At 55.0% G+C, this 17,167-nt stretch overlaps 1 protein-coding gene across 2 annotated transcripts; it reads left to right on the top strand.

Annotated features, from left to right (window-relative positions):
• The first annotated feature begins 1,320 nt into the window (after positions 1-1,320).
• On the top strand, positions 1,321-13,190 carry VWA7 (von Willebrand factor A domain containing 7). 2 transcript variants are annotated; one of them, XM_014595699.3, is made up of 17 exons: positions 1,321-1,596; positions 1,758-1,880; positions 2,211-2,381; positions 2,619-2,694; positions 3,020-3,111; positions 3,290-3,454; positions 3,925-4,134; positions 4,718-4,856; positions 4,945-5,084; positions 5,460-5,732; positions 5,841-6,059; positions 6,208-6,380; positions 6,555-6,669; positions 6,882-7,086; positions 8,475-8,556; positions 12,491-12,696; positions 12,904-13,190. In XM_014595699.3, exons 1-17 carry the CDS (start codon positions 1,344-1,346, stop codon positions 12,998-13,000), a joined length of 2,739 nt encoding a protein of 912 aa, XP_014451185.1. In that variant the 5' UTR covers positions 1,321-1,343; the 3' UTR covers positions 13,001-13,190. The 2 variants fall into 2 exon arrangements, with proteins under 2 accessions (XP_014451185.1, XP_059570303.1); XM_059714320.1 differs by lacking the exon at positions 1,321-1,596 and having other exon boundaries at positions 1,790-1,880; positions 2,176-2,381.
• The last annotated feature ends 3,977 nt before the right edge of the window (positions 13,191-17,167 follow it).

The raw sequence follows: 17,167 nt of genomic DNA, 5'->3' as shown, positions 1-17,167 counted from the left end.
TGCTCTTCACTCCCAACCCACAGCCCCATGTCCTCCCAGCCGTGCCAGTGTGCCCTCGCTCCTGTCGTGGGAGAAAACTCCCTGGTGTTTGTTGTCTAGCTGGCTTAGAGACCAGACAACGTGGGTGAAGGGGTAACTGCAGTTTATTTACTCGAGTAAAGACCATAAAACAGCAAAGAGGTAAAATTGCCCCAACTTAAGGGTGGAGCTGTCTTTTATACATTTTCTAACAAAGAAAACTGCAAGGTTACTGAATATGCAATACTTATGGTAATCATCTCCGTACATGGTGCATTACAAATCTGAGTACTTTTCCAAAAGAAAAAAGTTAGTGTTATCTTACACATTCCATTCTGTTTTCCTGTACTCCGCTGTACCATCTTCTTCCCTCTGGGCCCCCCTTATCTTATCTCACTCCTAGCTGCAGCTGGTACTCAGTACACAGACTTAATTTCTGCTTTTTTCTAACAAAATGGTTAAGGCACTTGACATAAGAAAATGGCTGGCTTAGCTATCATTCTGTCTTGTGGTCAGCAACATTGCTAGGCCACAGGTCATGCCTTGTGTTTAGCTACAAAGCTAATACTATTTAATAATTTAAATTATTGTTAACTTAACAGTATACTACAGAAAACTATTTTATTTCAGGGTAAAAACAAATTTGCCCATCACACTCCCAACCTACAGCCCCCTGCCCTGCTGTTGCCCTTTCCACCCAGCCCGCAGCGCCTGCCAGCGTCCCTCACTCCCTAACTGCAGCCCCCTGCCTCCACCAGCCCTGCTGGTGCCCTTCACTCCTGCCCTGCAGCCCCCTGTTGTCCCCCCCAGCACTGCTGGTGACCCTCACTCTCAGCCTGCAGCTCCCACTAGCCCTGGCACTCTCTGCCCACGTCATTTCTCAACTAGGACTTTAGTACTGGAAAATAAGTGGGAAAATCCCAGTATTTGGACATTGGGCAACAAACAGAGATAAAGTTCTAGCGGGGGAGTGGGGGCTGGGGGGTGAAAGCGGGGAGCCGGAGGGGGGTGGAGGGGGGGCTGGGATCCCAGACGCTGGGGTTGTCTGCGAGGGGAGTAGGGCCTGGTGAGTTGGAGCGGGGTGGGGAGGAAGTGGGGGCAGGAACCTGGACACCTGGGTTCTCTCGGGGGACAGCCGGGGCTGATGGGCTACAGCAGGTGTTGGGGGGGTGGAGGGCTGGGAGCCCAGATGCCTGGGATCTATTTGCCTGACTGAAGGTGCTGTGGGGGTGGGAGGAGGGGTGGAGAGAGGGAAATCTCCACCCCCTGGGTCCCACCTTATATAGGGGGGCAAAGCTGGGGCCCGGCAGTCTCCCAGCTGGATCATGGGACCCCGCGGTGCCCCCCTGTGGGTGCTGTGGCTGGCGGCAGCCGGTGCCTTTCACCCCAACGCAGAGTCGGGATCTGGAGATCCCCCGGGCTTTACGGACGCTGACATCACACGGGTCGGGGCTTTGCAGGCCGTGGCTTTCTTCCTGGAGAAGCACCCACGCCACGGCAAAGCCCACAGCTCCCCAGGCAGCCTCGAGAAGCTGGACCCCCTCACGGCCAGCAGCCTCATCAAAGCCTACTACGGAGGTGGGCAGGGCAGAGAACCCAGACATCCGGGCCCCAGGTCCCAGACCCTGCTCCCACTCTCCAGGGAGCCCAGCCCCACCTGCTCTCACCCCCCAGCCTCCCCTGCCTCCCCTCCCCGGGAACACAGGTGTCTTGACCCCCCCGCCCCCGATCTCTCCCAGCTGACGTCTCAGCTCGTCGCCTGGATGAAGTCCTGGACGCCTTGATTGCTGCAAACAACCAGGTGGAAGCTGAGATCCAGACAGACCCGGCCCACTACTTCTACTGCGAGGAGATTGCCAAGAGTAAGGGGCACTGGGCCCGGATGCCTGGGTTCCTGTCCAGCTCGGGGGGCAGAGGCAGGAAGGAGGTGCTTGCCAGGCTGGATGGCCTACGGCAGGGGGGCACTAGGGGCTGCTGTGCTGCGTGGGGGATGTCTCCCTGACACCAAGCACTTGCTTGCAATATCTCTTCCTGGGCTAGGGGGGCATGGGGGGCCTGGACACTTGGGTTCCTTCCCTGGTGTGGGCAGGGATAAGTTCTATACCCAGCCTGACGGCCCCCGGAGCCAGTCCCAGCTCCTGTCCCCATTATACCCAGCCTGACAGGGCAGCTGTGACCTGGGGCTGTGCCAGGTCAGTCTCACCTCCAGGGATACCACAAGATTCTCCTGACTGAGACCCGGAAGAACGGCAGCATGGACGGAGCTCGGGTCAGCGCCGGGAAAGCTCTTCACATCCTGCAGAAGTTCTACAGCAACAGCAACTGGGTGGAGATGGGGCGGGGGGTCCCCTACGAGCACCTGGGTATGGGGGGCTGTGAGTCGGGAGTGAGGGGCACCAGCAGGGCTGGGGGGTGGGGGGCGAGGGCTGTGGGTCAGGGTGAGGGGCAGCAGTGGAGCCGGAGGTTGGCAGGGGGTGGTGGGTCTGGAGTGGGCGACATGTACATGTGAGGCTGTGGGTTGGGTGTGAGGGGCACCAGCAGGGTGGGGTTCGGTGGGGGGTGGGGCAGGCATCAGGGTGCTGACCTGTGTCTCTGCCCAGTGAACCCCTCCAGCCTAGCCGTCCCCATTGCCCCAAAGACCCGGGCCACTTGCAAGTCCTGCCCTAAAAGACCAGGGTGAGTCCAGGAGGATGGGGGGAAGGAGGAGGGGGCTGCAGGTTGGGAGTGAGGGGCATCAGTAGGGGGATATAGGTCGGGAGTGAGGGGCACTGGTAGAGCTGGAGTGGAGCAGGGTGCTGCAGGTCAGGAGTGTGGGGTACCTTTAGGACTGGGGGTGGGGGGCTGCGGGTCAGGAGTGAGGGGCAGCAGCAGGGCTGGGGTGGGGCAGGGGCCTGCATGTCAAGAGTAAGGGGCACTGGCAGGGCTGGGGGGGCCTGTGGGTCAGGAGTGAGGGGCACCAGTCAAGCTGGAGGCCCCTTAACCCCGCTGTTGTATGCCCCAGGGGCGGGTTCTTGTGCAAGGACAATCTGCTGGTTACCAACATGCTCACGAGTGGTTACAAGAGCTGGAAGCCCTGCGGGAAGAAGCCCCCAGGTGAGGTCTCTCCTGCACTGAACACTTGCTCACACCCTCTCCCCCATTACAGGCCACTAGGGGGTGTTGGGGCCCCGCCGGAGCCCCTCACTCTGATCCGCAGTCCCCAGCTGCTAGGTAGGTGGGGAGAGGGCAGCTTAACCCTGATGGGGACTTTCCTGCCTCCCCCCTATCCCAGGCAAGTGCAGCCATGGGACCCCTGATGACATCACCCGCAGGTCCCCGCCCACTGGGGGCATCAACAAAGAGACATGGGACCAATTGCAGTCCCCCCACCATGACTTGCACCTTGAGGCTGCCAGGCTGGCCATCCAGGCCACCCGGGACTTCTTTGTGGCACCAGGTGAGAGAGACCCCTGCCTTGACCTGACTAGTGCTCCCTCACTCCTGACCTGCAACCCCATGCCCCCCCCGCAGCCTTACTGATGCCCCTCACTCCTGACCCAAAGCCCCCTGCCCCGCTCCAGCCTGGCCAGTGCCCCTCACTCCTGACCTGTAGTCCCCTGGTGCCCCTCACTCCCAACCCGCAGCCCCCTTGCCCCCCCCAGCCTAATTGGTGCTCTTCACTCCTGGTTTGCAGCCCCTTGCCCCCCCAGCCTCACTAGTACCCCTCACTTCTGAACCAAAGCCCCTTGTCCCCACGCAGCCTTATCAGTGCCCCTCACTCCTGACTGAAAGCCTCCTGCACCCCCTACAGCCTGTTAGGTGCCCCTCACTCCTGACCCACAGCCCCCCACTTCCATCGATTTCCCTCACTTCGGACCCCCAGCCCTCTCCAGCCCTCCTGGTGTCCCTCACTCCCAACCTGCACAGGCTACGGGTTCCTGGATAAGGTGGGTGAGGCAGCCTTCCGGAGCTTCTTCAACCTGGCCACCTATTCCCTGACCTTTGTGGTGGATACTACGGGCAGCATGTCCGAAGAAATTGCCTGGGTCAAGGACCACTGCCTGGAGCTGCTGCACAAGTACGCGGGGTCCCCTGATGCCCCCCACAACTACGTGCTGGTACCCTTTAGTGACCCAGGTGAGCCTCTCCAGAGCTGTAGCTCCTGTCCCTGTTATACCAAGCCTGCTGCCCCACCACAAAGTTATCTCACCCACAACCCAAACCAGAAGCCCCATGTGTATTTTTCTGAGGTAGAAATATACCCAAAAGATTTCCCCCAGGTTTAAGACTTAGGGAGCAATGAGAGCCCCAAAGCTGCACCTGCTTAACTGAAGCTGAAATCCTAGATGCGGCTGACAACAGATCTCGGGGTGGGGGGTGAAGGGTGGGATGTAGGAGTATTGAAAAAAGTTAAAGACTTTCTCAGACAATGAAATAGGAGGAGAGAGACCAGGGTAGAGAGCAGACTGCAATATTGCCCTGAGAAAGGTGTGCTTGGTTAGTGGATGTTGGAGGCTATTAAAAAGTAGGGACAGTCATTAACCAGCGAGTGAAGAATGAGGAGCTGGGAAGCCCATGGACTTCCCTCGATGCCTGAATAGACATGCCCCAGCTGTTGCGCTGTAGACAATCACAGTCTGGGGAGGGGGCAGGTTTTCTATCATGGGTAGAAAATCATAATCCCTGGTTACATACACCCATCCTTTTTCACACACCCCAGACTTTGGGCCGGTCTTTGTCACGGAGAATGTGACGGAGTTCCAGGTGGCCATCGAGGCACTCACAGTGTTCGGTGGTGACGATTGTCCAGAGATGGCGCTGAGTGGACTGGAGCTGGCACTGAAAGCCAGTGAGCCAAGGTGATCCTCCCTGGGGGTGTTACAGGTAGCTGTTGCCCCAGTGCCCCACCCCAGAGCCAGCTGCAGCTCCTGTCCCTGTTATACCCAGGTCTAAGATCTTCACCTTCACGGATGCTAGCGCTAAGGACATCGATAAGTTGGATGTGGTCAAGATGCTCGTGGAGTCCAAAGGCAGCCAAGTTAACCCCCTCCTGACTGGGGTGTGCTATGAGGACCGCGTCATCCGGGGTGAGACCTGGATTCAGTCCGGGCCTGATCCTGGGGGGATGGGAATGGGGCACGGGTTATTCTCCTTCCAGGGGGTCCTGATCTCGGCCCAAATTTGGGGTGAAAGGAGCAGGGATTGTCACTCTGGAGGGGGACCCAATCTGGGCCTAATCCTGGGGGGATTGGGGCTATAACCTTCTAGGGGGCCCTAATCCTGACTTGATTCTTGGGGGAAAGGAGCTGGGGTGGCCACCCTTTGGACATCTCCAAGCTGGGGATAGGTGGTGGGTGTTGTTCTCCTCCCCAGAGGGTCCCAATTTTGGCCCGATCCTGGGGGCAGGCTTTGGGTGTCGAGGAGGGGTCTGGATCCTACTCTGCCTATGTTTTTCTCTGCAGAGGCCCCCAGGCCCTTCGCCAACGTCTTTGAGGAGCTGGCCTGGCTCTCGGGTGGCTTCTACGTGCTCACGACTAAGGCGGAGCTCCCCGAGCTGCTGGGGGTGATGGAGCTGGCCCTCAATGCTGCCCCTGTCACTGTCACCCGGGGCCGGGTCAGGGGGGACCCGATGTACTTCTCTGTGGATGATGCCCTGAGTGAGTTCACAGTCTCCATCCGCAGCCTGGAAGGGGCCAGGGCCGGGTCCTTCTCGCTCACTCTCCAGCAGCCTTCAGGTGATCCACGTGGCTGGGACGTCCCCCAGAGCCAGCTGCAGCCCCTGTCCCCGTTATACCCAGCTCTGCCCCCTCCAGAGCCAGTTGCAGCTTCTTATCTCTCCGCAGGCACTGCCCCACCTGACCTAACCACGGTCATTGCCTCGGTTGACCGGCAGGTCGTCAAGGTCCCCCGTGTGGCTGAGACAGGGATGTGGAAACTGACAGTGGCTCCCAGCGGATACTATGAAGTGGAGGTTGGGGGCAAGAGCCTGCTGGACATCAACATCCAGCTCCTGGAGGGCACCCAGGACCTGATGCTGCCCATCCAGGGCCGGCCTGTCCAAGGTGACCCCACAGCAGGGCTGGTGGCCTGGATGCCTGAGTTCTCTGGGGAGGGGAGGAGAGGGTGGCTGGGGGGCATCTACGGGATGCTGTGGCCACTCTGATGCCCCCCCCATCCCTGACCCCCTGTGACCTGTTGCCTCCTTCTCAGGGGGTAACTACACGGTCTCAGTGAGGCTTCAGGGTGAGGACCTCGGTGCCCGCCCCCAGCGCCTGGTGATTCTTGACTCTGCTTTGACCCTTGTTGATGTCATCCCCTTGGTCCAGCGGCGCAATGCCCAGCGCCATGTCCTGGGCCTGGCACCTCTCAGCCTGCACCACCCGGTACTGACCACCCTGCTCTCCCCTACCCCTGTCTGCCCCCTCCCTCATCCTGTCCTGCTCTGTCCCACCCCCTCCCTCTTCTCTTGACCCCGCTTCCCCCCTCTCCCTCCTAACCCCCTTTCCCATCCTGCCTTTATCTCCTCCTCACCTTACCTCAGCCCCTCTCCCCCACAGGCCACCATTCTCCGTGTTGAGGGGCAAACTGGGACTGGGGTCTCTTTCAGCCGCCTCCACCCCGCGCCCGTGACTGCTGCAGCCGTGCTGCTGGTGGCCTTGGAGGGGCAGAACAGTGAGTCCCAGGGCATGGAGAAAAGGGGCAGGAGATAGGTGGCGGGGCAGGAAAGGGGAGAGAGGGGCTGGATTTCAGCCTTGACTTTTCCCCACCTATCTGGGCCTCCATAAACAGCCCCCAGCTGTTTCCTGGTCCCTAGATTTACCCCACCTCTCTGCTCCCCCCCTCATACCATCCCTATCACCTGTCCCACCTACTCCCTCCAACAGCCACTCTCCACCCTGGGGACACCACCACCCTCCAGGTGCAGGTCTCAAACTCCGGGCCTGAAGACACCTTCAGCTTCTCAGTGAAGGATGAATTGGGGTTGCTGCAGAGCTTTGAGCCATCCTCGGCGACCCTGGCATCTGGGGAGAGCCTGGTCCTCTACGCCAACTTCACCGCCCCTAAGAACTTCTCTGGCTTTGCCACCAGGTGGGTGGAGGATCTTTCCCTCTTTTCCCTCCATCACAGAGACTCTGTCCCCCCTTGCATGGGAAACTGGGGTAGGGACATTGCTTTGGGGGCTTGGCCCACTTGCCGGGGGGAGGGGAGGAGTTTTCACAAGGAGGTGGCCATGTAAGCCCCTCTTTCATGTTGGCACACTGCTATTCTCATGTGGACTTTGGTCATCTTGGCTGGTGAACCATTTTTTCATAAGGGCACATTGTTCTTTTCACTAGCAGCCAGCCACAAGTCCCCCTTTTCTTGTTAGCAAGACTGCTTCCATGTGGTTATGTTGGTTCATGAATCACTTTTTCACAAGGGCAGTGAGCTGTTTTCATGGAGAGCCAGTCATGTGCTACCATGAACCTCTCTTGCACATTGGCCAGGTGCTATTTGCATGTGGGCTTCAATCGTTGTGGCTTGTGAACCATTTTTCCACATGGGTAAGAGGTTACCTGGGGACAGCTGTGCATCACGATGAGCTTCTCTTTCCCATCACTGAGGTGCTATTTTCACATGGGCTTCAGTTGTCTTTGTTGTGAACCACCTTTTCATGAGGGCAAGGGGTTATCTGGGGTCAGCCGTGTGTCACTGTGGGTCTCTCTTTCACATCAATGAGTAATATGTCCTCCCAGAAACAAAACATCCAGGAATTATGGCATCCTAGGATGTCTGGCTGACACACCTGGAACTTCCTGGTGCCACACTTTCTGGATACTCTGTATTCCTGGGAGGATTCACTCAATGCCATACATTCAGCTAGGACTCTGGAAAACCATCCTCATGCCCACAGTGCCATGTCTTCCCAAAACCAAGGAGCGTATTATGTGCATGACATTATGGTGAATTGCCTGGCCTTTCTAGACATCTTCCACATTTCCAGACACTTGTGGAAACTTGTTGCTAAAACTCAATTCCACCCAGAAATTTTACCCAAATTTAGGCCTTCCTAGACATCCCCCACATTTCTAGAAACTCTTGGAAACTTGTTGCTAGAATTCAGGGTATTTTGCCCAGAAATATGGCCCCCAAAACTTGGTGTTTTGGGAGATCTTCCACATTTCCAGACACTTGGAGAAACTCATTGCTAGGACTCAGGATATTGTGCCCAGAAATTTTACACCCAAAATTGGAATTCTCCTCCAAAAAGGTTCTGCTTAGGCAACCCCATTTGGGAAATGGAAGAGAATAGCCACAGAAATGTCCATCATAACAGCTTCCCCTTCTTTATTTTTGCCAATTTTTTTATGTTCACCATCAAAATTGTAAGGGAAATCCTGATTGTGGTCATCATTGATGGTGTTTATCGTTCATCATGTGTCCTGTGGCTGGGAGGAGCCTGGGATGGTAAACCCAATCTCTACATTGTCTTCCAGCATTGCAACATTCAGTGCCCGGGGTGGATCAACACAGAACTACATAAAAGTCCCCCTGATTGCCGTGCCAGAGGCTGCCCAGGTGGGTGGATCCTACTGCCTGGCCAACCATGGCTTGGCGTCCACAGTGATTCATTGCATAGAGCCCAAGAAACTATAGATCACCAATAATTGGTCAATGATCGATCAAGTAACCAACCAACCAATCAGGCACCATAACTGATGATCCATCCTGACACATGACAGATGCTTGGTCAACACTAACACCGATAATCAATCAGACAATGATCTATAACCCACAATCCATAATCAATTGCCATGAATTAATCAACACTGACCTATGACAGATAACTAATCAACAGCAAGATGAATAATTAATCAACCAATCATTCACCAACTATAATCCACAATCCATATTGAATTGCTATGAAATCATCAATGCCAGGTGATTGGTCAACAGTAACATCAATGATCAATCAACCATTCAGTGGACCATCATGTATAGTCCACATCCCATAACTGATTGCAGAGAATTCATCAATACCCACCCATGATGGATGATTGGTTGCCAGTAGAACTAATAATTGATCAAAGGTAAAAAAAACAACCAATGGATCAATAATCACAACCTATAATCCATAATCCATTACTGCTGGCTGCAAATTCATCAGTACTGGCCTATGACAGATGACTGGTCACCAGTAACACAAATAATAAATCAATGATCAATGAAGCACAATTTATAACCTACAGTCCATAACAAGATGGATGATTGGTCACCAGTTACTCCAATAAGTGATCAATGATCTATTAGTCCTTTACCACCTAGGATCCATGCTGTATAACTGATAGCCATGAATTCATCCGTACAGACCCATGATGGATGACTGGTCAACAATAATACCAATATTCTTTCAACCAATCAATTGATCACCATCTAGAATCCACAATCCATAAATAATTGCCTTTAATTCATCAGCACCAACCAATGACAGTTGATTGGTCACCAGTAACACCAATAATTGATCAATAATCAGTCAATCAACTAATCAACCAATAACTCAATCAATTCTACCTATAATCCATGATCCATAACCAGTATCTCATGAATTCATCAGTATGGACCCAGGACAGATTTGGTCACCAACAATCAATCTATGATCCATCAGTCACCACCTGTACTCCATGAAACATAACCAATTGCCTTGAAGTCTCTGGTACCAACCCATAATGGATGTTTAGTAACACCTGTAATCAATCAATGATCAATTGATTACCACCCATATTTCATGATCTATAACCAATTGTCTTGAATTCATCAATATCAACCCATGATAGCTGGTTAGTCAACAATAACACCAATAATTAATCAATGATCCATCAATCACCACCTATACCCCTTTTTCTATAACCAATTGCTTTTAATTCATCAATACCAACCTGTGATGGATGATTGGTCAATAGTGACACCCATAATTGATCAGTGATCAACCAGCCAACTCAATTGATCTAATCCACAACAGATTGCCATGAATTGATCCCCTTTGGATAACCACTAATCAATACCCGGTCATTAGGAATCAACAATCATTAGGTTTAGTTCATGGTTTTGTGAGAGCCATTGTCAATAGCTGAAGTTGTGATACTGGCAACCCATGATCAGTAACTGATAAATGGCTATTTTGACACCTTAGACAGTGATTGGTGGGTGATTAAAAAGTAATTGACACCAAATCATTGGGAATTGATGATCAATAGTTGTCTCAGGAGTGCAGGGGAGAAAGCGTCCAGAGAAAGCCATGATCATGGCAATGTGATCCGAGCTTACCCAGTTGGTTGTTGTTGATTTCCATGTATTGGGTACTGATTAGTGGTTATCAAAAGGCAGTCACCGTCTATTGAGGAGAAATATCCAATCAGCAGTTATTGATCAAGGCTTGCGAAGATCATGGCTTCCTCTCAAGATCCCCTTGAGTTCTGAGATACAACTGTTGATCATCAGTTTCCTAGGCCTGGATGTCAATAATTGGTCAATACTCAATCACTACCTATTGAGTAGAGATAACCTCTTATTGGTTATTGATCAAGGGTTGTGATTACCATGACTTCTGCTATTGACAATTTATGAGTTAAACATATTAATTGTTGACTCAAAATGATTGGGTATTGATTAGTGGCTATCCAGAGGCAATTTCTGTCTATCAGGTAGAAATAATCTCTTATTGGTTATTGATCAAGTGTTGCCAAGATCATGGCTTCCTCTCTTGACAGTTTCTTCTCTCACATCCTGAGATACAACTATTGATCATTGATTCCTTTTTCTTAGGTCTTGACGAGTGGTTATCTCAAAGGAATCTCTGTCCCTTAGGTTGAAAGAACCTTTTACCAGTTATTGATCAAGGGTTGCCAATATTTTGGTGACCTCTATCAACAATATCACCTTTCCAACCTTGAGATACAGCTATTGATCATTGATTTCCAAGATTTCAATTACTTTTTTATTTGCTAATCAGTCATGGTCTATTGAGTAGAAATAGCCACTTAACAGTTAGGTTGCAATTATCATGACTTCTGCTATTGAGAAGTTATCTCTGCAAACCCTAAACTTAACATATTGAACATCAATTTGCAAATATTGGGTATTGATTTGTAGTTATGCCAAGGTAATTTCTGTCCATTGGGTAGAAATCACCAATTGTCAGTTATTGATCAAGGGTTGCCAATAGTTTGGTGACCTCTACTGACACTATCACTCCTCCAGCCTTGAGATACAACTATTGATCATCAGTTCCCCAGTAACTGGATGTCAATAATTTCTTTCTCCATAGTCAATCACTGTCTGTTGAGTAGGAATAGCCATTTATTGAATATTGATTGTGGGTTGCCAGGTCATGCCAGGTTGCCAGATCACGCCTTCCTCTATTGACAATTTTACCCCTTCAGCCCTGACATGCATCTTTTGATCACCCATTCCAATATTGGGTATGGACTGATAGTTATCCAAAGGTGATCTCTGAATACTAGGTAGAAATAACCTCTTACCAGTTATTGATCAAGTGTTGCCAAGATCATGGCTTCCTCTCTTGACTATTTGACCCCTTGAACCTAGAGACTCAAGTACTGATCACTGGTTCTCCATTATTGCGTATTGATTAGTGCAGTCCAAAGGTGATCTCTGCCTATTGGGTAGAAAGAACATCCTATTGGTTATTGATCAAAGTTCCCAATATTTTGGCGACCTTGCTTGTCAATTTCACTTCTCAAAGCCTGGCACAAAACCTGAAGCCTAAAGTACAATGATTGATCATTGATTCCTAATGACTGGACATTGGTTACTTTTCATCAATACTCAATCACTGTCTTTTGAGTAGAAACAACCTCTCATTGATTATTGATCAAGGGCTGCCAATCTCATGGCTCCCTTTCTTGACAATGTCACCCCTCAAACCCTGAGTGGTGATCAACATCAGTTCATCATCAATTTCCAATGATTGAATATTGATTACTTGTCCCACAAAGACAAATCCCTGTCTATTGGGTAGAAATATCCTCATCAATTATTGACCAAGGGTTGCCAATATTTTGGTGACCTCTATCGACTATCTGGCCCCTCAAACCCTAAGATATAATGATCAATCATTGATCTTCAATGATTAGATGTTGATTCCTTTGTAATCAATAGCTGATCTCTGTCTCTTGAGTACAATCAATGACTGATCATAGGTCACCAGCCATGACTGGGTGTTATGACTGGTTCTTAAAGCCAATCACTGCCTACTAACTGTCCTATCCAATACATCAGATATTGATCACAGCATCCCAAGGCCTCTGCTGAGTCTGTGGAAGATCTGGCCTCATATATTGATCAGTGATGGCTTTCCTGGTGCTGGCAGCCAGACTATTGATCCCTGATGGGTTGGAGCTCAGAGCTGTGATCATGATGTGGAGGTGGGGAGGTCTGTGGGGGCTGGAGGCTGGGCTGGGCTCCCTCAATACCTACCTGGGACTTTCCCCAGACAGAGGATGTGACCCCGCCGACCCATAAGCTGCTGGGAGTCAATTTCCCCTGTGCCAATGAAGACCCTGACTGTACCCGGCACAACTGGACAGTGCGATTCAGTGTCACTGATGATCAGGGCCCTGTGACCATCCAGGTGGTTGAAAATCCCCGGGGCCTGACCTGTCGACTAGCTACCTCCGGGGGCCAGATCTGTGTATATCGGTAAGTAGCGGGGTCAGTGGGGCCCCTTACTCCTGACCCACAGTGCCCTGAGCCATCCAGCCTTGCTGATGCCCCTCACTCCTGACCCGCAGCCCTTCACAGCCCTGTGGTGCCCCTCACTCCCAACCCACAGCTCCCTGCCCCCCCAGCCCTGCCAGTGCCTTTCACTCTTGACCTCCAGCCCGCCACATCTGTTACCACCTGCAGATCGACCTGCTGCTCCCAGGTGGCCCAGCTGCTGTTCAGTGACAAGACTGGAAATGCTGACACCCTCGTGGTGGACTACAGGAATCCCGATCTCTAGTGGCTAGAGCAGGGGGGAATGGTTGGGAGCCCAGGTGCCTGAGTTCTCTACGCCTTGATGTGGGAGAAGAGCGGGAGCTGGGGGAGTGGGCAGAGCCGCAGATCCTGCGCCTCCCCCTAATAAATCCAGATCCTGCCCCCCACCCCCGCCGCAGATCCTGCCCCCCTAATAAATCTCTGGCAACCGGCAACTCCACGGCTCCGTGTCGCTCGTTGCACTCGGACCTGCACCCAAAATGCAACCACTTCAGGGAGGAGAACCACCCCATCAGACGAGCACTGTTGTGGATGGGGGTGCGGGTCGGGAGCGCGGGGCACCAGCACATCTGGGGGCTGCGTTCCAGGGAACAGCCCAGGCCTGTGCCTCCTTTCAGCTGCAATACAGACATCAGCCACCAGGGGGCAGCAGAAACCAAGGCAAGGCAGAAGGTGGCCTCTGGGAGCCTGGACACCTGCTGGGTTCCCTGGGAGGCCAGCAGGGACCGGGGACCAGAGCAGGGGAGCTGAGAGCCTGCATGCCCCTGTTCTCTGCTAGAGGGAGCTCTGCCTCCTTCCCACCCCACTGCTTCACACCCCCCAGTTGCAACACCCAGGGCAGGGGGGCACCAGGGGGTGCTGTGGACACCAAGCTTGTTCTATGTGGCTGTTGCCCCCCACCCAGAGCCAGCCCCAGCTCCTGTCCCCATTCTACCCAGCCCTGCCCACCCCAGACCCAGCCACATCTTGGTCTCTTGGAGCAGTTGGGGCATCCCCAGACCCCCACAGTTCCCTTCCCAGACAGCCCGGGTGTCCAGGCTCCCAGCCCACCCTCGGCTCTGCCACCAGCCCCCATTCCACCCCCCCCGAGAACCCAGGCATCCGAGAGGGGGATTCCCTGCGGCTGGGGGACAATCACAGTGAGAAACCCTGATAAAACCCCCCTAACAAGATAAAAAGCTGTAAAGTCAGAGTGGAGGAAGCTGGGGGTGGGGAGCCCGGATGCCTGGGTCCTTTGAGAGGGGAGTGGAGGTGAGGCGTGAAAGTGTGGTTGAGGGGGGAGCCCGGACGCCTGGGTTCTCTGGAAGGGAAGTGGGGGGTTTGATGGGTTCAGAGGAGGCAGCCCGGATGCCTGGGCTCTCTCCCTGGTAGAGGAGAAGGGACCGGTGTGGCCTGGTGACTTACGGCTGAGAGCCAGGACAGGACACCTGGTTCTTTCCCCAGTTCCAAGAAAAGCAGCAAAGTCTACTGGGGTTTTGGTGGGGGGGCTGGAGCTGGGAGCCCGGATGCCTGGGCTCTTTGGCCACGCTTCCCTAACACAGAACCAGGCATCCAGGCTGCGAACACCCAGCCACATCCGGCCTGGTTCTTAGCACCAGCCACAGCCCCTGGCCCAGATCTATGGCGGGGCACGGGGTGCGGACAGCTGGGTTCTCTGGTAGGGGTGGGAGGGCTGGGTGTGGTGGGGGGGGTGCTGCCTGGACACCTGGGTTGTCTGGTAGGGGAGGGAGGGCTGGGGGGTGGGGGGTGCCCAGACACCTGGGTTCAATGCCCAGTTCTAGCAGAGGAGTGAGGATGACTGGCTCAGCACTGAGGCCCTGGACACCTGGGTTGCATGCCCAGCTTTGAGAAGGGAAGGGGATGCAATAGGCTGGAGCAGGGGGTGGGGGGCTGCCAGCCTGGATGCCTGGGCTGTCTTGGAAGGAGACCCATTGGTGCGTGGGTGGGATCCTGGGCGCCCGGGGTCCCTGGGAAGCGGGGCCTGGGCTCTTCCAGCAAGCGCAGCTGGGAGCCTGGACGCCTGGGTTCTCTTCCCATTCTCAAAGGGGAATGAGGCCTGCTGTGTCTGGGCTTCCCCCAGTTACACATGGGGTTTTTGGGTGGGGAGTGGGGCTGGGGGTGAGAGCAGGGTGGTGTGGAAGCCCGGATGCCTGGGTTTTCTGGACGAGCGGGGCTGGCGGGCGAGAACCCGGATGCCGGGTTCTCCGGGTGGGGAGCGAGCGGGGCGGGGGTGGGGACCCGGGTGCCTGGTTCTCTGCAGCGGGGGCAGCTTTCTGGGATCCGCAGCCTGGCTCCCGTGACGCACTGGGACAGGGCCCCGATCTGGTCCCCATGACGCCTGGCTGCCACAGTGACGATGGCTGGGGGGTGGGGGAGAGTTGCAATTTCCCAGCACCAGCCACAGAGTGACCCAGATTTGGGCAGGATGCTACTGGGGTCATGGTGTCCGGACGCTGGGTTCTGTGGGACGGGGTGGGGCTGGGAGCCCAGGCGCCTGGGTTCGCTGACTTCCAGCCTTGGCGGCAGGGCGTACTGCACAGTTTGGGCGCTGGCAGCCTGGACGCCTGGGTGCTTTTCCCACCCTGTCTCCTGGGCTTCGGGGAGTGGGGACCAGGGTCCCCGGACACCTGGGATCCCCGGTTCAGCTCTGACGCAGCAGTGACCTCGCGAGGAAGCTGCCGCCTCCAGCCCCAATCCCTTAGGCCAGGCTCTGCGGCGCCCCTCACTCCTGACCTGTAGCCCCCTGCCCCCCAGACCTGCTGGCACCCCTCACTCCCGACCTGCAGCTCTGGCTCCTGAGATGGACCCAAAGCTGGGGCCAGGGAGTGAGGCTTGGGGCTGAGAGCAGGGGCCCAGAGAGATGACTTACAGGCCCTGGAGGATGTTGCCTGGTGCTGCGGGGGCGGGTGGATCCACCACAATTACCTAACTGTTGGTTTCGGCTCTGAGGCGGAAATTTGGGCATACACAGCATGATGTAACCGGGAGCTGGGCCTACGGGTTGGGAGTGAAGGGTGCTGGCAGGGTTGGCGGGGCAGGGGGCTGCGGGGCAGGGGCAAGGGGCTCGGGCAGGGGCAAGGGGGCCAGGGGCTGTGGGTTGGGGTGAGGGGCACCATCATGGCTGGTAGCGGGGGGTGGGAAGCTGGACTTTCCTGGCCCGGCCCCACTCCCTGCCCGTGGGTGGAAGGAACCTAGGAAAGGGAAGAGGAAGCTGGAAATGGAAAACCCGAGTCTCTGGGGAGAGCCCAGGCTTCCTCCCAGTCCTGCTGGTGCCCCTCGCTCCTAACCCACAGCCCCGTGGCACCCCCAGTCCTGCCAGTGCCTCTCACTCCCCACCCGCAGCCCCGACTCCCTGGTTTTTCCCTCCCCACGGGGTTGCGTGAGCTTTGGGACTTGCTGTGGTTCATCGTGCCACCACATGTTTCTCCTTCGCGTAGAAGGGGAAGGAAAGTCTCAGCTTCAGAGACTGAAAATAGCTCCAGGGCTTCCGCTGGGGAAGACGCAAGAGCACCAGGCATCTGGGCTCCGCGCCCCACCCCGTGCACCCACGGACTCCACTTCTCCCCCATAGCTCTGGGGTGAACCCAGGCATCCGGGCTCCCACCCCCGGCTCTCACTCCCCACGCAGGGGACCTATGCATCTGCCCTCCCCAACCCACCATCTGTAGGGCTCAGGCCTGGGCTCCCCCGACAGGATGTGACTCAGGTCCCTGGGGCGGGGGTGGGGAACAGACTTTTATTAGGAGCCTGGGGTGTCCTTGTTAAAGCTAAAAATAGACTTCCTGGAAAGCAGGGAGACATGGTGTTGGCTTGTCCCAGGCCTGATGCATCTACTGGCTTGGGGACAGGGGGCTGTGGGTCGGGAGTGAGGGGCACAATCAGGGCTGGGGGTGTGCAGCGGGCTGTGCAGCGGGAGTGAGGGGCAGCACTTGGAGAGGGGGCTGCATGTCGGGAGTGAGGGGCACTGGTAGGGTTGGGGGTGTGCAGCGGGCTGTGCATGAGGAGTAAGGGGCAGCACTTGGAGAGGGGGCTGTGGGTCGGGAGTGAGGGGCACTGGTAGGGTTGGGGGTGTGCAGCGGGCTGTGCATCAGGAGTGAGGGGCAGCACTTGGAGAGGGGGCTGTGGGTTGGGAGTGAGGGGCACTGGCAGGGCTGGGGGTGGGGGGTCAGAGACCCTGACATCCATGTCCCAACAGTCTCCTGGGTTTACCTCCCTGCCTGGACTCCTGTGTCCATTGCCCATCTCAAGGCATGGATGGTTCAAGGGGTGGGAGAGGAAGACATCCTGGCCTTGCTTTTATACAAGTGAAGGGAGAGGGGGCAGAGTCACAGGCAGCCTAGCTCTGCCCATTGATAAAGGGGGGCTCCAGCCTGCCCTGCCAGAGCTCATTCTGCGCCCAGTGAGCCCAGGC

Source organism: Alligator mississippiensis, chromosome 11 (assembly GCF_030867095.1).
Source record: "Alligator mississippiensis isolate rAllMis1 chromosome 11, rAllMis1, whole genome shotgun sequence".
NCBI classification, from domain to species: Eukaryota; Metazoa; Chordata; order Crocodylia; family Alligatoridae; genus Alligator; species Alligator mississippiensis.
The sequence above is the reverse complement of the archived record's forward strand: the minus strand, read 5'-3'. Positions and strand labels throughout refer to the sequence as shown.

Excerpts from the sequence above, each read along its gene's own strand:
- VWA7 (XM_014595699.3), top strand. The coding sequence starts at position 1,344 with ATGGGACCCCGCGGTGCCCCCCTGTGGGTGCTGTGGCTGGCGGCAGCC. Across the intron at positions 2,382-2,618 it reads GGTCCCCTACGAGCACCTGG|TGAACCCCTCCAGCCTAGCC; the intron begins GTATGGGGGGCT and ends GTCTCTGCCCAG. Across the intron at positions 12,697-12,903 it reads GGCCAGATCTGTGTATATCG|ATCGACCTGCTGCTCCCAGG; the intron begins GTAAGTAGCGGG and ends TACCACCTGCAG.